This window comes from Zootermopsis nevadensis, unplaced genomic scaffold (assembly GCF_977971745.1).
Source record: "Zootermopsis nevadensis isolate Lab colony 2312 unplaced genomic scaffold, Znev_1.0 Znev_ptg000046l, whole genome shotgun sequence".
In the NCBI taxonomy this organism is placed as follows: domain Eukaryota; kingdom Metazoa; phylum Arthropoda; class Insecta; order Blattodea; family Termopsidae; genus Zootermopsis; species Zootermopsis nevadensis.
Genome location: NW_028259178.1, coordinates 1107714 through 1126902, shown reverse-complemented (window position 1 = coordinate 1126902; position 19189 = coordinate 1107714). Strand labels below are relative to the sequence as shown.

Sequence of the window (19189 nt, the reverse complement as noted above, 5' to 3'; positions counted from 1 at the left end):
CAAACTGTCCTGATACATACGGCCGGTCCGATTCAAATGCCACGACCGACGGTTGACAAACTGCAGTGCTCTGATGGGGTTTGACTGTTCTCGGAAAATCACATTCCAAAACGTGAACAGACAAGCTTTCGACGCTGCCAAACACGCACCATTACTCGATCTTAACGTCCTTTCTTTACTCATCGATCACGGCGAATGAAACTGAAGTTCGCGTGAGAGACGACCCAAGTCTGATCAGAGCTTGTTACATGGCTGCTGCAATTAGCAGCTATGGGTTTTGCAACGGCAACAGATACTTGCCGACGGTGAGCAAAGGGTATCTTTCAGTAACTCTTCAGAATTAATCTTAAAGAAAAAAATTTCTTTTCAAGCAACGAGCCACGGCGGCAAAGTTAGTATGACGATCGGATGCGGACTGGTCATCGGGACTTTCCTGCCAGTACAGGCAGGAACTTCTCCCCACGTCGTGTACAGATGGGCCGTGAAGCCGACCGCAGCCTCCTGTCTGAAGCGCACTGTGATTAAAGTGGCCAGATCACAAAGCCGACTGCGCACATCCCGTTAACGCCGGGCTCCAAAATAAGTAAACCTTTACCTCCGTGTTCCTACACATCAACATTCCAGGTAGCGCGAGAACAGACAGCGGTGAAAATCCTTTTGTCGTGTATCAACTTGATTTACCTGTCCTTTTCCTGGATTTAAAAAAAAAAAAAAAAAAAACAATCCCAACCTGGTAACTGTTACGGCCTTCGGAACCAGAAAGAAGTGTCACCAACTTGTCCATTTCCTCAAAGTCTTAAGTGTTTTAGTGGTCCATGCAATCTTAAAATTCCAAGCTTACCTTCATCATCAGATGAGTAGCTGTTGTAGCGGCTGACGGACGTAGAAGACCGGCGGCCATCTTGACTCCTGCTCCTGAGTGCAGATCGACCTGGCACCGTGCCGGTATCGTCCGGCTGTGATCTTCGCTTGGAGCCGACACGGCCATCTTGGCCACTCGTGAGGTCCCTGCTCCGAGCCTCTCGACTCGCGAGTTCTTGAAGTACTTGCTGTTTGTAATACTTAGACAATTCATTTTGTGCCGTCCCCCGAGCTGATGAACCCGAAGGTTTCCGAGTCAACGGAGACTGCAGCATCCGCTGTTTCCATTCCAGGAGACGCTTCATGGATTCCTCCCGCTAGAAATGAAGAATAAGAAGTTTTTACATCTTCTTCAGTCTCTGGTTGGTGCCAGTAAGGGGGCAAGAAATGCGAGATTTGTCTGCGTTCTGAGGTGTCGAGCAAATATTCTCGAAGCGCTGATACGGGAACTGAAAAACCCTGTGACAGACATTGAACAAAATCAATAAATCACTTACCGTTCTCTCAAAGACCGACTGTTCATTTACACATTTCCCTTCACATTGCTGTTTAAAATTTAAAATTCTGTTTCATATATTTTAAGTTTCTTGCGGCCAGTTTTGGAAATACAGAAATTGACTTTCTTTCCTGAAAGACGCTTGTTTACATTCTTAGCTCTGGCTTCACATTCCGGAACTACAAAAATAAAAAAAGTCAAAATAACTACCCCAGAATGTGAACTTACAGCCCCCTTTAAGGTTTTCAAAATTCCTTTACAATTACTTATGACTTCTATAAGTGAGTTTTTTTTTTAAAAAAAGGCAGAAACATGATTACATAAAAATCATCTCAAGAAGATTGACTCCTCTAACAGATCCTTCAAAAAATGTGGAAAAATTTAAGATATCTAGAAATAACATAAATACATAAAAACTGCTTTTATAAATAAATTAATTCATAATAGCGCGTTCTCCGTCCGCTACCGGTAGGTGCAAAGATCAAAATGCAGAGAACCGCAAATCCTCCTGTCGTACTGCGCAGACGTGGCACTTCATTTCTCACACGAAGGGGATTTGAGAACAGGGTGGCTGAGGAAAATATTTGGCCCTCAGAGGATGAAGTGACATGAGACAAGGAGTTTCACAATTTGTAACCGAAGAATGCCCCTCCAAAACCCACCCCTTGGCATCCTACTCATGGAGGGAGGCAACGTCTTTGGATGGCAAAAGGGGCTCTGGTCCGCCAAAGCCAACGTGCCAAGGCACCGTGGTGGTGACAGCAGTGTCGCTAACAATCCATTTGGGGCACCAGGCAGCAAAGGCCTTCCAAAACTTAATGTGCAGCGAGAACAACCCAAATTTTGGAAACCATCAGCGGTTCAACCGGTTCCGAAGATCTTCAACTCGAGTGGCAGGCATGTCTGTTCAATGTAGGGTGAGGAATCCCATCCCCTATTTGCAAGAGAAAATATTTCAGGTAATGTATCAAAGCGCACAATACGAACACCCCACAAATTTTTTTGTCCAAATACAATATTTGCCTAAAATGTGAAACAGCCTTTCGTGCAGGGAACGCCAATTCTTAAAACCGGAAATCTTACTCCAATAAAAAAGGAGATTACGCTGTAGTTCGATGATACGATGAAACTGTCCGGAGGAATCTGATTCTGCAAAGGAGCTGATTCTAACAACCAGAGAACGCATTAAGACAATCAACATGGTAATTAATATTCTTCTTTGTAAGTTACCTGTTGTAATTTTTTCTCTCCCTCACAAGCATCTAAGGTACATTTCCGCTGCTGCTCTTCGCACTGGGAATCGATCTCGTCATCCTGGTATCGCTGTCGAGGTAACCTTGCGCTGGCCGATCTCGTAAACTGGCCGTCTGAACAAGGGTCTCTGTACTCGCTCCATCTCCTCTGCTGATAGTGTTGTCTCGAGGGTGACTGCGCTGTTGCCGCGTCGCTCGGCTTTAATTCCGTCCTCTTCGGATGCCGCAGAACTACACCGGCGCTCTCACTGTTTACACTCCCCCCCGAGCTAACGCCCCTCACTTGAGCACCACCTTTCATCCCTCCATCCACATTTATCAAGCCCGACGGAGTACTTATCCGTATCGAAGGAGTCGTCGCCCTCGAAGAGGAAGACTGATTTCTTACGTGCATCACTGGAGAAATCTGATGGACGTAGGAGGCCGACTGACGCATTTTTTGAGCATAATGTTCCTCAGACCAGTAATAGTTATCGCTGACAGAAGGGTCGTGAGCAGGCACCATCTCTAGGCTTGACTTCGGCCGTGGTAATTGAGCTACCCTACGAGCATGCTCTTCCTGACAGATTCTGCCGTCACCACAACCGTGTTGCAAATAGTCTCTACTTCTAAAGGCTTCTTGTCCGTGATATTGTGATTGGCATGCGTAATGCTGATTACTCCTCTTGGCATCATAGTCCAGGAAGTCGGCGCTGTGAGGCCGAGGTGGGTACTGGCTTGGCCGCGCGTCTCTGCGTCTCACTGTCCGAACACTTTGGTCCTGGTGTTGAGGAGGAAGAGGCGGCTGTTGCTGCGTGGTTGCGGGGTACGTGTCTGGCGCGCGCGCGTCCGGATGCTGCGAAGACACGGCTGAAGCGTACCTGTGAGCTACGTAGTTCTGCTGTTGATGGCCAGAATGTCCGTACTGACCTCCGCCCTGTGGCGGATGGTAATTGTCTCCACGCGCTCGTTCCGAATTTTCCTGCTTGTGATGCACTGATATTACAGATCCTGCTCCCTTAATATACGCTACCTGACTTGACGACTTCCTGTACACTTCTCCGTAACTACCTTCGCTACCACTATGCCTCATGGCGTCTGTGGCGTTGTATACGTCTTCATAATCCCCACCTTTCAAACCAACTGCTATAGTTGGCCCAGTGGGTCCAGGCGTTGTTGAATTTGAGCGACCGTAAGTGTCGGGAGTCCTTCTTTCCACGTTGGTCATCAGTTGAGCGTGACTTCCTGAGCTCTGCTGTGGCAACCTCTGCAGTTGCTCCTGCTGAGGGGACCTCTGCGAGGAATGTACCGGAGTCTGTCCATCCACTTGATGGTAATGGTAGCGAACATCCATAAAACCATATTCATTTCTCATTGGTTGCTGAGGCTGAGCAATCCTAGCTAGAAATCCCTTGTTCCCGTCCGGTGTCTTCTTCCCAGCCGATTCTTCGGCCCATCTGTCAGAAGACGGTTCGGGTGATGAGGCACCGTAGTCCTCGTGCTCGGCGAGGCGCCTCGGTTTCGGAGGTGCATTAGCGTACAGCGGTTGATGAAAACCGGCACCATTCTTCTGAACGCCCCAACCATTTGAGAATACTGAGTCGTGGCTAGTGTTCAGTTGGTGTGCAGCATCCTCCTTCTTTGCCGCCTGCTCATCACCGAGTTTACTGGCCGAGGAAGCAGGAACTGTGGAAGGCGTACCTGTAGTGACGGACTGCGGCTGTTGGTAACCATGGAAACCCGAGTCGCTGTCGTCAGCACTTTGATTTAGCAAGGATGATATGGAAGACACACTAGGATGACCGGACCGATGATCATTCCAACTGTGAACGAGGATAAACAAAAGGGGATTAAAGTCTAATACAGACACTGTCGTGTTACGCAGTAAAACAATATAAAAGGGGTCTTGTATTAATTAATTAATTATAGTACAAAATCAACATGAGCATTCAACGTAAGCATTCCCTCTCCTCCTCATGTCCTACGCAGAGAAATTAAAATTTTCTGGTCATTAACATCAACGCTTCATTCATTAACCTTTCTTCTTACATGAACTAACATTCTGACTTGGTCTTCACCATCATTTACAAATCACATCTTTTGTTAACATATCGACGGATAACCTGAGGGTCTACTTTTTTATTACACTGTCAAAGCTCTGTCAAATATACATAAAAAAAAACTTTCTCATAAGTTTTATACATTAAAAAATTGATGTGCCCATATTTTTAATTTGAATTTTGATATTTTCACAGTTTCCTGCTTCGTCACTTCAGTATCTGGGTTTGGATTTGGTTAAAATCTGTCACTTGTTCCTGGGTGCTCGCAATATTGCGCGATGCACCATATTGAGACGTCAGAAACCAAGTTATCAACCCGTTCTCTACGACGTAAAAGGCATATTGAGAATCATCCCCGCCATGTTGCTGTTATTATGTCTGAGGCCGGCCGTCACTGTACCTACTGCCCTCCTGCAGGATGGACGCGAGGCTGAGGGCGTTCATCCACTGCACCATCAGCTCTCGAGTATCAGCCGCAAAGTGGTAAGTGCGCATGTTCGTGTGCTCTGCCTTGAAGGCGAACTTGCGGTACACACGGTCCTCGGGCGAGCAGGGCGAGATCTTGTACGACGGCAGCAAGATCGACCCCAGAAGTTTCTCCTCTTCTGGACCTGGGGAAACCAACGCACTAGGTTATGGTTTCGAGTGAACAGCTGATGCGAGAGGCGTGAAAATATAGCCCATGATCTCTGCAGGTTAGGTTAGGTTATTTTGGGTTAGGTTGGGTTATTTTAGGTTAGGTTAGATTATTTTAGGTTAGGTTAGGTTATGTTAGGTGAGGTTAGGTTAGGTGAGGTTAGGTTAGGTGAGGTTAGGTTAGGTGAGGTTAGGTTTGGTTTGGTTAGGTTAGGTTTGGTGAGGTTAGGTTTGGTTACGTGAGGTTAGGTTAGGTTTGGTTAGGTTAGGTTATGTTATTTTAGCTTTGGTTAGGTTGGGTTATTTTAGGTTAGGTTATTTTAGGTGAGGTTATGTTAGGTTATGTTATTTTAGCTTAGGTTAGGTTGGGTTATTTTAGGTTAGGTTAGGTTATTTTAGGTTAGGTTATTTTAGGTTGGGTTAGCTTAGGTTAAAAATGCGGTCCAGCATTTATGTGTGGTTTAGTGCCTAAGCCATTTTAAGTGGGTAACTTGTCATTTGCCAAATGCTGAACTCAGTAAATATCAAAAAGGAGTTTATTAAAATGCAAATAAGCTTTTTAATAATGTCTCCCACTATAACAATTCTGAATCATGCTATAAAGAAGCTACTACTAAACAGAAAAATTTACCTCAACCAAAAATTCTCAGATATTATAAATACATGAAAGGAAAAGTGGGTATACTTTCTTGCGTAATTATTTTTGTGGTAACACTATAAATTACTGTCATAACTATGTAATTCATAACTGCATTGGAAACAAGTATTTTCGCTATGACATGTTCTACATCGTTGGCTTGGGCGTATGGAATGTACATATATTCTGTTCTATCCTTATTCTACGTCACTTTAGGTTGGTCCCAAAGGTACATGTACGGAAATAAACGCAATTCGTAAGAATTCCGGCACGTTCCGTTGTGGCATCAACACGTAACGTTACCCAGTCACATAATACAGGCAAATTCAGATTTGTGGCGGCTAGAACCTCAGCCAAATAACTAACGAGGTCTAACCAGCGTTTCCGACTGCAGGAACCAAGCAGACCGCGGGTCAACACATGACCCCACGCTTTGAAAGGGGATCTTCAATTAGTATAAGATTCCAGCAGTGCCTTCAGAGACCTTACTGCAGCCGATCTGGAGGATATTTCTGCCTAGGGCGACCTAAACTATGAAATTCCAACTCTTTATTCTGTTTTTACTGATTCTCACTGTAAACACGTATTTAGTTAACCAGCGTTAAATAGTTGATCTCTTTAATGGTGAATGGTTGTGTTTTCTTCGCGGTACGGACTAAATTCCTAAATATAATCTAGACGAGCTTCGGGTTTAAATGTTTAATTAATTATCAGAAATATATATTATTTCCTTAAACAGCGTTAACCACTTGATCCTTGTAATGGTGAGGCGTTGTGTTTTCTTCGCGGTACGACCTGAATTCTTTAATATTATTTGAACGAGTCTCTGCTCCAAATGGTTAATTAATTATCAGAATAAATTATATTATTTCCTTAAACAGCGTTAACCACTTGATCCTTGTAATGGTGAGGCGTTGTGTTTTCTTCGCGGTACGGACTGAATTCTTAAATATTATTTGAACGAGTCTCTGCTCCAAATGGTTAATTAATTATCAGAATAAATTATATTATTTCCTTAAACAGCGTTAACGAGTTGATCTTTGTAATGGTGAGGCGTTGTGTTTTCTTCGCGGTACGGACTGGATTCTATATAGAAGAAGCTTCAGCTTCAAAGGAATAGACGTTTTGGGAATCTTCCAGCTACAGCCACGGTGGAACGCGAACCGATTCGGTCGATACGGGTAATATTACCTTTGTAATAGAAGAGGCAGTACTCCGACAGGACGAACCAGCGTTTCTTCCAGAGCATCAGCCCCTCGCTGCCCTGCTTGTGCAGCCAGCCCTGGAGGGCGACGCGGGCGGCTGAGGGGCGCTTTACCACGGGCGACCGGAGTTGCTGCTGGCCGCCACCAGCGCCGCCTCCCTTGCGGCGGCCCGGGGGCGGCGGCGGCTGCTGCTGCTGCTGCTGCTGCTGGGGGCACAAATATCACCTCGTATAAAGCATTTCAGCGTTTAGTAACTAAAGGCAAAGTGGAGGGAACGATTAATTCTTTGCCTCCTCTTCAGAAATACATTAACCTGCTATAAAAACAAAGTGAGACAACTGTCTTTTAAATTTAACTAGCCCTCGAATGCACAAACATTCCCTCTGGTAAAAGGATGAGTCAAATGAAACCCTCAAATATTTTTTTTCATAGTTTCTGAATTATACCCTGGCATTCGCTTTACAACTGAGGAAAAGCACGGAAAACCTCAGTCAGGGTAGCCGACTTGGCCGTCTTTTGGGGACAGCCTCGGTTGGCCTTGGGTGACCTCCGTCAGCCTCCCGAGTTGCCGGACTCAGGGGTTCCCCACACCAACTAACTTATGAAAAGTAACTGGAAAGAAAATTTTATGAGAACTGATGATGGCTGTTTCGGTCGTGGCCAGAAGGGACTGTGGTGTACCACAAAGGAACTCCGTTGGGGTAGCTAGTCCGAATCCCAGATTCGAACCGCGTTCAGTCAAGTTAATTTTTGTGGACATGGATAGTGATTAGATTTGCAGTGCGCCCTGTGCCAAACCTCCGTCGCCAATCGATGACGAAATTCAAACATCGGAACTACTCAGTGCACCTACGTAAATGGCGAAATGAAGAGGCTCCCTCTATTTGCCGGACTAATTAAATAAGCTCTTTATCTCCCGCGAGTAGAACACAGTAGCCCTAACGCGACTCGTCGCAAGTGTTGGAACAGGGCTGGCGTGTTTCGACGGGATCCGTCATTCAGAGGTACGGCTGACAGCCTGCCCTGTGCCTTGTGGTTGATACGGAAAGCATTAAAGGAGCTCAGTCAGTAGAGTGACTGACTATGGTTAGACTTTTCCTCTAGCCTCTGCGTCCAGACCTTGTTCTCGAGTCCGTCCAGCCTCCAGTCCAATGGGTACCGAGGTCCTGGCCACTCACCCCATCTAGTGCCGAGGTTAAGAATTAGTAGGAGCTATACTCATCTCCCCCCAAGCGCCTACATGGAGTACAGTGGAACAGCTTCTTGTGGTTACGGAAACTTTTCTGCATCCTGGACGGAGGACAGAGGGTCGACCAATCAATTCGGTCTTTTAGAAGTCCGTCGAGGAGAAGGATAGACAGAATGGCGGTGGGGGGGGGGGGGGGGGTCATTCTGTGCATGAGCACTCTCCGCCTTTTCGTATTCCAAAAAAACACGCTGAAACTCTCCAGTGGCTTCTGCACTGCCTTGAAGGTTGCGACTGCACTCTCATCGGACTTCTCCGGGCGTGGGGACAGTTTTAATGTAGACAAACGCAGAGCGTACTCCACCTGTTTTGCATACTGCAGATTCTTAGGCGCAAGCCTCAAAATTCGCGCACACAAAGGCGCGTCACGCTCCTGCAGTCTGAAGAGGAAACTTCAACGTGTGTGGTCCTTCATCTTCTTAGGAGACATCAAAATTTGGTGGTAAAATCTTCAAGCCGAGTTTCGCGATGGGTGTGGAAGGAAACTACAGTTCTCGTTAAGTTTCCGTCTCAACATCTACCTGGAGGAACTGAGTAAGACCAAGAATCTAACCCCATACAACCGGGACATTCACAAACAGCGACTAAGTCGTTCAGTTACGTTTTGATACACACGAAGAGTGGCCTGGATATTTTGTTGCACATTTCATGAACACGACTCGCGAACACCTAAATAGGTTCATGGTTCTGGACCACATGATTTTCCTCTTGTGCTCCAAACATTTTAATGATGAAAGTGCTCAAAATGTTCATCTTGCTTTATTTGGCACAAATTTCTGGGACCTTAAAACCGAATTCGGCTCACAGAAACCTCAAGAAAGCGAACCGAAAATCAATTTAAGCGATTCACGTAAGGACTTGGCGAGCCACGGAACCGGGCGGTTACAAGCGGCGGGAATTGATTGGAATTCTGGTTGGAGGAACGCACGAGCAAGGCCCGACCACCAAAGCCACAGAGCGATCCCCAAATTCCTTCAGCCCAGCGTTTCGGCAAACATTGCAGTCGCCTTCTTCAGGTCGAACGTGTGGAGGCTGAGCGTTCTTGGAAGCCTTGCCTTTGACGGAACTTATCAAAAGGACCCCAGCCTCCACACGTTCGCCCTGAAGACGGCGACTGCAATGCCAGCCGAAACGTCAGACAACTATCAAAACTCGACGCGGCCTTGACCCAAAGAACGACGTTAATCAAAGTATTGAGGTTATGTGAAGTCAAAGTTCAAAAGCAAAGTGTAGTCGGGGGGGGGGGGGGGGGGGGGGGCACGCGCTGCCCATCCTTTCAAAATAATTTCACTGCACATCGAGTCTTTTTCTGTGTTTAATTTTAATTTGAAGCAAACTCGAAAAGCCTAATTCAGTCTTACGAATTTCAAATGTGAAGGCTGACGTGACGGAATGAGAGCCACCACCATCGGGGAAATGTCTTCGTCCAAACTGAGCAAATGCACTCTCATTTCTCAGAGTACGTTTTATTTCATTCTCTTCCAGACGACCAAAAAGAAGGCATGTCTTCTTTTCACTGAGCTCAAATGTCCATAAAATCAGTTTCATTCCGAAATATCTTTCACGGATGAACAAATCCTCAAACCCCGTTTCCTGTCTTCTTGTGAAACAAATTCTTCTCACCTCTTCATGCAAGTTATACACACATTTTAAAACCTTTCAACAATTTTAACTCCTGTACAAAGTGGCATTTCTCTTTGCTCGGTGCAAACTGTCGAATTCCAAAGCACTGGATTTTAATTTCACGGAATTAACTGCTCGAATGACAAGAGACAAGCGCGGAAAAGGTGTTTTCGACCTCTATATAAAAATCTTAAGACCACATCAGCAACGTTACATTTTTAGGCCAGATGACTTTTCCCCATTCCATGTCTCTGTAATCCAGCGTGAAATTTCAACAAGTTTGCAAAGCAAAGCCAAAAACGGAATCATTTTACGCAAATATCCGTAATTTTTACGCTTGGGACGACTTTTGATTTCAAGAAACGTCTGTATAACAAAATATCGTACGACATATCAAATTCTTCGCCTAACTTTTGTCAACCGACAGAGCGGCTTCAATCTGATTAACAGATCACTTCTTATCGGGACGCTTACAACATTTTTTAGCGCAGAGAATTGTAAAATTCTGCGCTATTTTCTTCAGATTTTTTTGGCGTTTGAAATTCTTTTCGAAACTATAAACACGACATTTCACAGGCAACATTTTTTTTGTGGGTCCAAGGTTTTAGGCGTAGTTTTCATCAGCTTTTTTTTATTTCTAAACAAGAAATGTTTATCGCTATCAGCCAGTCGTCCATGTTTTGTTTTTTTATCCGTAATGACTATTTTATTTTATTTGTAGTGTTCTGTCTGACGACAGGTCCATATGAACGGGATCCTTCCATCCTTTTCTCGGACTGGGACCTGTTCATATACGTTCTTGGCAGATGATCCAGAAGTGGTTTGCCATTGCCTTCTTCTGTGTGTGAATGGAGTAATTGTTGGGATGCCACGGAGGAAAACTCCGTGTTGCCTAGACCACGGCCTTGCCCAACACAAGTTAAAAATTCGAACCCGAGACCCCAGGATTACAAGGCCAGCGTTCTAACCGCTAGACCACCTCATCTTATTATTATTTAGTGTTCTGTCTGACGACAGGTCCATATGAACAGGATCCTTCCATCCTTTTCTCTTCTCGGACTGGGACCTGTTCATATACGTTCTTGGCAGATGATCCAGAAGTGGTTTGCCATTGCCTTCTTCTGTGTGTGAATGGAGTAATTGTTGGGATGCCACGGAGGAAAACTCCGTGTTGCCTAGACCACGGCCTTGCCCAACACAAGTTATAAATACGGGCACCGCCGGGAATCGAACCCGAGACCCCAGGATTACAAGGCCAGCGTCCTAACCGCTAGACCACCTCATCTTATTATTATTTAGTGTTCTGTCTGACGACAGGTCCATATGAACGGGATCCTTCCATCCTTTTCTCTTCTCGGACTGGGACCTGTTCATATACGTTCTTGGCAGATGATCCAGAAGTGGTTTGCCATTGCCTTCTTCTGTGTGTGAATGGAGTAATTGTTGGGATGCCACGGAGGAAAACTCCGTGTTGCCTAGACCACGGCCTTGCCCAACACAAGTTATAAATTCGGGCACCGCCGGGAATCGAACCCGAGACCCCCAGGATTACAAGGCCAGCGTTCTGACCGCTAGACCACCGTGGCGAACCCCGTAATGACTACTTGAACCTTGAACAACGCATCATATATAATTACTGATGCAAACTCATATTTAATGACGATTCGTGATACTTTCTTTTAAAAGACAAAACACAACAGCGACGTCACTGAACCAGACTTTGAGCGAACTGGGAAACTCAGTGTTGCCGAATGAGCGAGATACGTTTATTCCAAATTATAATTCCTTTACTGTGAGTTGACATTTGGGGGAAATTAAATCGTAATCCAACCCCCAACATCAACAAATGATACGTTGTCATAGCAACGCAAGGGAAAATCGTGTACATTACAGATTATTTTGTTCGTGCCAGAGAATGAACAGAGTTCAGTTTTCACAGATAATGCACTCACATATGCCGTTTTTCCAGGCATATTTGCATCACACGCGACGTAAATCAGCCCCACGGCGTTTGATTAATTAAATCTGAGAACCCTGGCACCAGGTGAAGGTGCTTTGCCCCTGGGACCCGGTGGACAGCAGACTGGGTCTTACGCATGATTGAACTTCAGAGACTGGACGGATTTAGATGAAATTTGGTAAGGACGTTATGCGAAAGGGCACGAACACACGATCGTAATTTTGCATCGTGGTGGGTCTACGGGTGAGGCGTTCGGAGGGGTGGGCGAAGTACAGTTTGTGAGACTTGGGTCAAAAGACCTTTGCTGGGGAGAGTAATAAGTTTTTTAAGGTGGTGTGGGATGAGATATATGAGGTGAGGTTAGGTTATTTTACGTAAGTGTGGTAAGGATGGGGTGTGGTCAGAAAAAGTTGAGGGCAAAGTTCAAAATACTGACGTTTTGGGCGCGAAGCCATTCAGGGGGCACTCGCCACATTAATTAATTTCAAATGCGGGCGCGTAAAAATATGTGTATTCTGGGACAGATCACAATTTCAAGCCTTGTTTTTTTTTCATACGTTGGTAGCACGTATTTGCGACAGTCTTTTTTTTTACTGCTGAGAAGCGGTTACAAGTTATAAAATATACGATTTCAAACACTTTTTTTAAAATTTTAAATGTAGGTAAGTCCTGTGAAAACGTGACAAAGATTAACTAAACTATTATGTTCAAGGTGCGTTAAAATCAAGGGTCATTGGATCGATCAGAGGGGCACGGGGACCGCGCGTGAGGATGAATTTACTGTCCAACTATAAACATCATCCGCATTGAATTTTCCCACGTCTGCCCAATTTATAACGTTTTATCCATCCTTAATCATCATCGTTAAACTACACAGCGAAATAATCTATAAACTGCGTCGTAGCTCTGAGTACAAAAAAAAAAATGCAACACGCTGCAGAATATCGCCTTTCCACAAACAATCGATCATTGAGAGACATACGACAGCGCCTCTACACCTTCGACTCGCAAACAATCTGGCACACACTCGACCTCTCGAAAGACAGCGGCGCAGCGTTCTGCGGCGCAGATGCGCGGGAAAGGATGCGCAGATGCCCACATTGAAATGTCCTCTGGGAGCCAGCGCACACGGATACTGTCCATTTCATTGTTCTCCGTGTATAAAAGTGAGATGAGATTTTCCACAATTTGTACGAGAATTCCTCAGAGGCAAACAAACATCACACTTTCTATGGTATCGGAAATAAATATCTTAAATATGAATGAGATTTTCAGTGCATTCACTCAGCGAAAATCATACCAGGAGAAATTAGGGGGGCGGGGGGGGGGGATTTATTGCTGGGAGGAACGGAGTAAAACAATGAGACGCTAACACGTCGCTCTGAAAATCGATTCGTATAACGCCATAAACACAAAGCCTACACAATTAACAGGTACCAATTACATTAAATTACACTGAGCTTAAAATATTCGGACACTACACATTTTATAGGACGCAAGAGTGGCATAAGAATGTCTCGAAGGGACTTTCATGAACGGAGTTCTCGGACAATCGCATACGCCACATACGGCGTCCAGAACATGCGATGCCAAAATGCAGGCTGAATTAATGGCTTTGAAAATTGGTTTTTCGTCTAAACAAAATAATGCATAGGCGAAGAGGTTATCTGGACCTTACAAAAATTGCGAATAATATCGAGATATTAAATCGATTAGAGTCATGTGCGCGGGACAAGAGTCTCGAAGAAGAGATCACAAAATTTCAGGTTGGAAACATCTTCACAGAATGAAATTTGGCGTAAGACACGAACTTGTAGCACTTATGGTTCTTGTAATTTATAAGAACAGTAATAGATTTTTCTTTAAATTATATAAAATACTGACGGAGCTTTTGATAAGACAAAGCTTTAAGAAGATTTAAGCTTAGAGTGGCACTGCACATAAGAACACTTTCATTCTAATTCTTACGCGCATACAAAAGATGAAGTTCTCAGGTTACTTTACACTGAAGAAATTTCTGGCTAGAAACAAATCTTGGGCCCTTTAATTAAGGCAAGAGGTCGGACAGACAGACACACGTTTTGAGTTATGGCGTCCCGTACCTTCGTCCGCTCCAATCAGATCCAACTAAGGTTGTCAACTTTTTCCTAAGCCAAATCCCTTGAGTTTTTACAAATTTCGATAACTTTTCTGGTTTCGAATCCAGAACGATTTCTTCCCCAGTTGGAAAACATTTGGATCAGATTCATTAGCAAGTTTTAATCATTTAAAATTATTGTAGTCATTTTAAAATATAAAGAAAGCAATTTAAAGTTTTCTTTTGCGTTTGAGCTGAGGAAACCAATTCTTTAATCGCACAGCGCGTTCGAACTCTGCAGAAATTTCAATGATAAAAATATAATAAAATGTTTTAAGTAACACGACACAGCTTTTTGATTTAATGTTAAAATATGACGATTTATAAAAAAAGTATATCATCTAAATATTTATCCTAAAAATAGGCCGGTGACCTCCAGTAACGCGAACATCAAATTTTGAACATGTATATCCGCCTGACCAACTTTAGAAAGATCTTCTCAGCTGTGAAATTAAATTACATTTACAGATTCGTAGCATTTCACCTCCACATTCAACAAATTAATCTACCAAAGCGTGGCATCCCATATCGAGAAACCCCGTCGAGATTTACCGGGACACAGAGTCTGTAGAACGAAAGTTCTCAGAAGTCAAACCAAGCGGGCAATATAAATAGTTAATCAATAGATAAATCAATTATAAAACAGATATCTTTATGTGGGTACGCGTTTATAAGTCTCAGCGCCATTTGACTATCTCATTCTAGGTCTTGCAGGTGGACATTTTCTAACCCCACCCCCTCACCCCCCTACCAACTAAAGTCCTGTCCCGTGATGTATCAAATTTCGTTTTTTTGGATTATTAATGAGTTCGTCGCTGCCCTGGCGTCTGTACCCGTGGATCGGATAAATTACAGACCACCCCTCATCCATCCTTTGCAGAGCGGAGGCTGACGACAGACAGCAGAGTCCTCTGTCGCTGGACCAGTCCAGCCTCTCCCCGCGTTGTACAGAGCCCGAAGGCTCATTATCACAGCGCTCTATTATGAACGAAATGTAATCCTGTCGTCATCATTTTTAATAGTTTCCGCCAATAAGAACCCAGCTCCTCCAATCGGGTATTGCAATCAAAATTGTGTGCGCATTTCTCGTCTCTCCTATGCATGCTGTATATCCAGCCCATATTCAATCAACAGTAGTACAACACAAATTACGAAGCTCATTATTTTAAAGCCTTATCGAGCATCGTGGGAAAAAATTAAATTTAAAAACTTAATTTTTTTTTTCTAAATTGGATGATAAAAAGTGATATTCTAATGTAAATCGAACATTTCGATAGAGAATATCATTTAATATATTTTTAAATACTTAAATGTTAATTATGGTAATATTTTAACATTTAATAGGAATTTTATTGTGATTAGACTGGCAAGATTTAAACAAATAAACAAATTCTGAATTGGAGTTTAATTTTACGAACTTTAAGTTTGGAGGTCGGATAATTGGGAACTTTTTGGGATGTCTTACGGTGGTTTCAAGGCGTGTTTTATAAATGACGTCACTACATTAACATGATTGTCGGCCGTGAATAAGGCTAATCGAATATTAGCACCGATTCTTTTGTTAATTACGCATTAAAGCCGTTCTCGCAAATGTGTGTTGTGATTGTCTCCGAGAGAGCGATCGATCAGAAGTAGGAAACTGGCACACGAGATGGTGCTGACTGCATGAGACACGAGCGAACTGTCTTATCCAAAGCCAACGCACGAAACCTCCGTAAGCCAATCCGGAAACAGTCGCAAACAAATGAACATCGCAGACCGTGACTACAGGCTACGAGTCACCACAGGTTCTCCGTGATTTTCCTCAGTTGTAAGGCAAATGCCAGGGTATAATTCCCCCCGCAATCATTCCAACGCCAAAATCCTTTCGTACGCAGGGACGATGTCTTGCGCCTGCGCAGGACTCCGCCCTTAGCTCTGTGGTGACGCGCACCCAGAAGGTCCCGCGATTTCTTTGGGTTCTGCAGGAAGTGCAAGGACCTCGAAATTCCGCTGAATGTAAACGCCGCCCTCCCAAGATCAATATCGCAGTTCGAAATTCCGACTGAATGCAACGAGACCCTTCTCGACTTTCCCTCCGCCCAACTTTCTCTGTGACCCGTCACAACCGAAACCAAGAGCGAACACTGCCCGGGAAGCGAACCAAGGAACCGGTGGCTTAGAGTTACGCCAAGACCGACGCTCTCTTGTTCGGGAGATTCTCAGGCGAAAGCTCATCAGCGCCTTTCCCCCACATTTAACCTTCTTCTTCTTCTTCTTTAGTTTCGGCCCAAAGTAAACAAAAAGTGAAACCGTAGGATGGGCATGGAACAGACAAGGAACACGGAACATGGAACATAGACAAGGAACACACGGAACATAGACAAGGAACACACGGAACACAGACAAGGAACACGGAACATGGAACATAGACAAGGAACACACGGAACATAGACAAGGAACACACGGAACACAGACAAGGAACACGGAACATGGAACATAGACAAGGAACACACGGAACATAGACAAGGAACACACGGAACACAGACAAGGAACACGGAACATGGAACACAGACAAGGAACACACGGAACATAGACAAGGAACACACGGAACACAGACAAGGAACACGGAACATGGAACACAGACAAGGAACACACGGAACATAGACAAGGAACACACGGAACACAGACAAGGAACACGGAACATGGAACATAGACAAGGAACACACGGAACATAGACAAGGAACACACGGAACACAGACAAGGAACACGGAACATGGAACACAGACAAGGAACACACGGAACATAGACAAGGAACACACGGAACACAGACAAGGAACACGGAACATGGAACATAGACAAGGAACACACGGAACATAGACAAGGAACACACGGAACACAGACAAGGAACACGGAACATGGAACACAGACAAGGAACACACGGAACATAGACAAGGAACACACGGAACACAGACAAGGAACACACGGAACATGGAACACAGACAAGGAACACGGAACACAGACAAGGAACACACGGAACACAGACAAGGAACACGGAACATGGAACATAGACAAGGAACACACGGAACATAGACAAGGAACACACGGAACACAGACAAGGAACACGGAACATGGAACACAGACAAGGAACACACGGAACATAGACAAGGAACACACGGAACACAGACAAGGAACACACGGAACATGGAACACAGACAAGGAACACGGAACACAGACAAGGAACACACGGAACACAGACAAGGAACACGGAACATGGAACACAGACAAGGAACACGGAACATGGAACAGACAAGGAACACGGAACACAGACAAGGAACACGGAACATGGAACACAGACAAGGAACACGGAACATAGACAAGGAACACACGGAACACAGACAAGGAACACGGAACATGGAACACAGACAAGGAACACGGAACATGGAACAGACAAGGAACACGGAACACAGACAAGGAACACACGGAACATGGAACACAGACAAGGAACACGGAACATAGACAAGGAACACACGGAACACAGACAAGGAACACGGAACATGGAACACAGACAAGGAACACGGAACATGGAACAGACAAGGAACACGGAACACAGACAAGGAACACGGAACATGGAACACAGACAAGGAACACGGAACACAGACAAGGAACACACGGAACACAGACAAGGAACACGGAACATGGAACACAGACAAGGAACACGGAACATGGAACAGACAAGGAACACGGAACACAGACAAGGAACACGGAACATGGAACACAGACAAGGAACACGGAACATAGACAAGGAACACACGGAACAGACAAGGAACACGCGGAACAGACTAGGAACACGCGGAACAGACAAGGAACACGGAACACAGACAAGGAACACACGGAACATGGAACAGACAAGGAACACATGGAACAGACAAGGAACATGGAACAAGGAACACGGAACATGGAACAGGGCAGACGGGGAAGAACAGAGCACCTTTTCCATATCATTTGTAAATCCAAACAAAATTACTTGGATGCGAAACGGAGCCTTAAGAATCATCTAACACCCCCGTCCAACGCGAGCCGGCATTAACAAGACTCGGTGTATCTGCGCCGAGTCGCTCTGCCTCGGGGTCGATCACACGGGCTTTACCACCCCGAAGTCTCCGTCAGGAACGAAGCCAGTAAGTTTGTTTGTTTGTTTGTTTGTCAGTTATATTCCGAGGACCGCGACGAGAGAGCAATGCCACCTCCCGCCCGTGACCTCGCATGACCTGTCCTCCGCCCAGTTGCCTCGTTTCGTATTGATTCTCGGCAGAAGCTTCAGTTCGCAAACTTGGTCCCGGTAGTGGAACCGGGCAGAGGCGTCGCGACGCATCTCTAAAACGATCTACGAGTCACAATACGCGACAGACGCGTTGGCAACACTGACGTGCGACTTCTGTTGGTACTGCAGCCTATCCGACTACCCCGCCTTGCAGTTGTGACGAACTCTCTTTTGGTGTTCCCCTATGAATTAACCCCTGCATCACATGTTTGGGGCTTTCTTATTTTATTAAATATAATGGTGAATTTTTTAATATATTACGGGCAATACATATCTAGTTGACAAGGAAATAAAAAATTTCATGTTCTTTAAATTTTTATCAATTTTATTAACAATTTCGTCGCATTAAAATATTTATCACTTGCTTTCCCGTTATTTCCATTAGATTTAGAGGAGAAATTCGCGATAAATTCTTCTTGGTGTCTTGCGAAACCTACTGATCACGAAGTCCAACAAATAATCTACAATTCCATCAAATTAGTTGCGAGAAAATCATTATACCAAAAGAAAAATACTTTTCTGTCATGCGCGGTTGCCTATTTCTCCCTTGCCATTCAAGTCTCAGTGCACCACTGAGTTAAAAAAAATTACACTAGATGGCAGAACACTCGATTGAGCGTACATATACGAGGTCATCCCACTTAAGGCGTTAATCTCGATACTCTATAGACGCAAATGGTAGCCTCACGCTCTGGCCGCCTTACCCTCTTGCAAAATCTCAGTACGCGCTGGACAGAATACTAGGTCGGACCCTCAAACGTCTCTTACGGCTGTGTCAAGCGAAGAGCCGAGA

General features: G+C 44.7%; 1 protein-coding gene across 17 annotated transcripts in view; it reads right to left on the bottom strand.

Moving 5' to 3' along the window:
* Positions 1–19189, bottom strand: part of kmr (pleckstrin homology domain-containing family A member kramer) — a 144131-nt gene that overhangs the window by 67416 nt on the left and 57526 nt on the right. For 10 of the 17 annotated variants that reach the window (XM_087360747.1, XM_087360749.1, XM_087360742.1 and 7 more), the window contains 4 exons: positions 7114–7333; positions 5050–5260; positions 2588–4412; positions 842–1178 (listed from right to left, as the gene is read on the bottom strand). In XM_087360747.1, coding sequence (XP_087216873.1) covers positions 842–1178; positions 2588–4412; positions 5050–5260; positions 7114–7333 — 2593 coding nt within the window. The remainder of the gene's footprint in view (positions 1–841; positions 1179–2587; positions 4413–5049; positions 5261–7113; positions 7334–19189) is intronic. The other 7 variants (XM_087360734.1, XM_087360744.1, XM_087360735.1 and 4 more) reach the window with 4 other exon arrangements.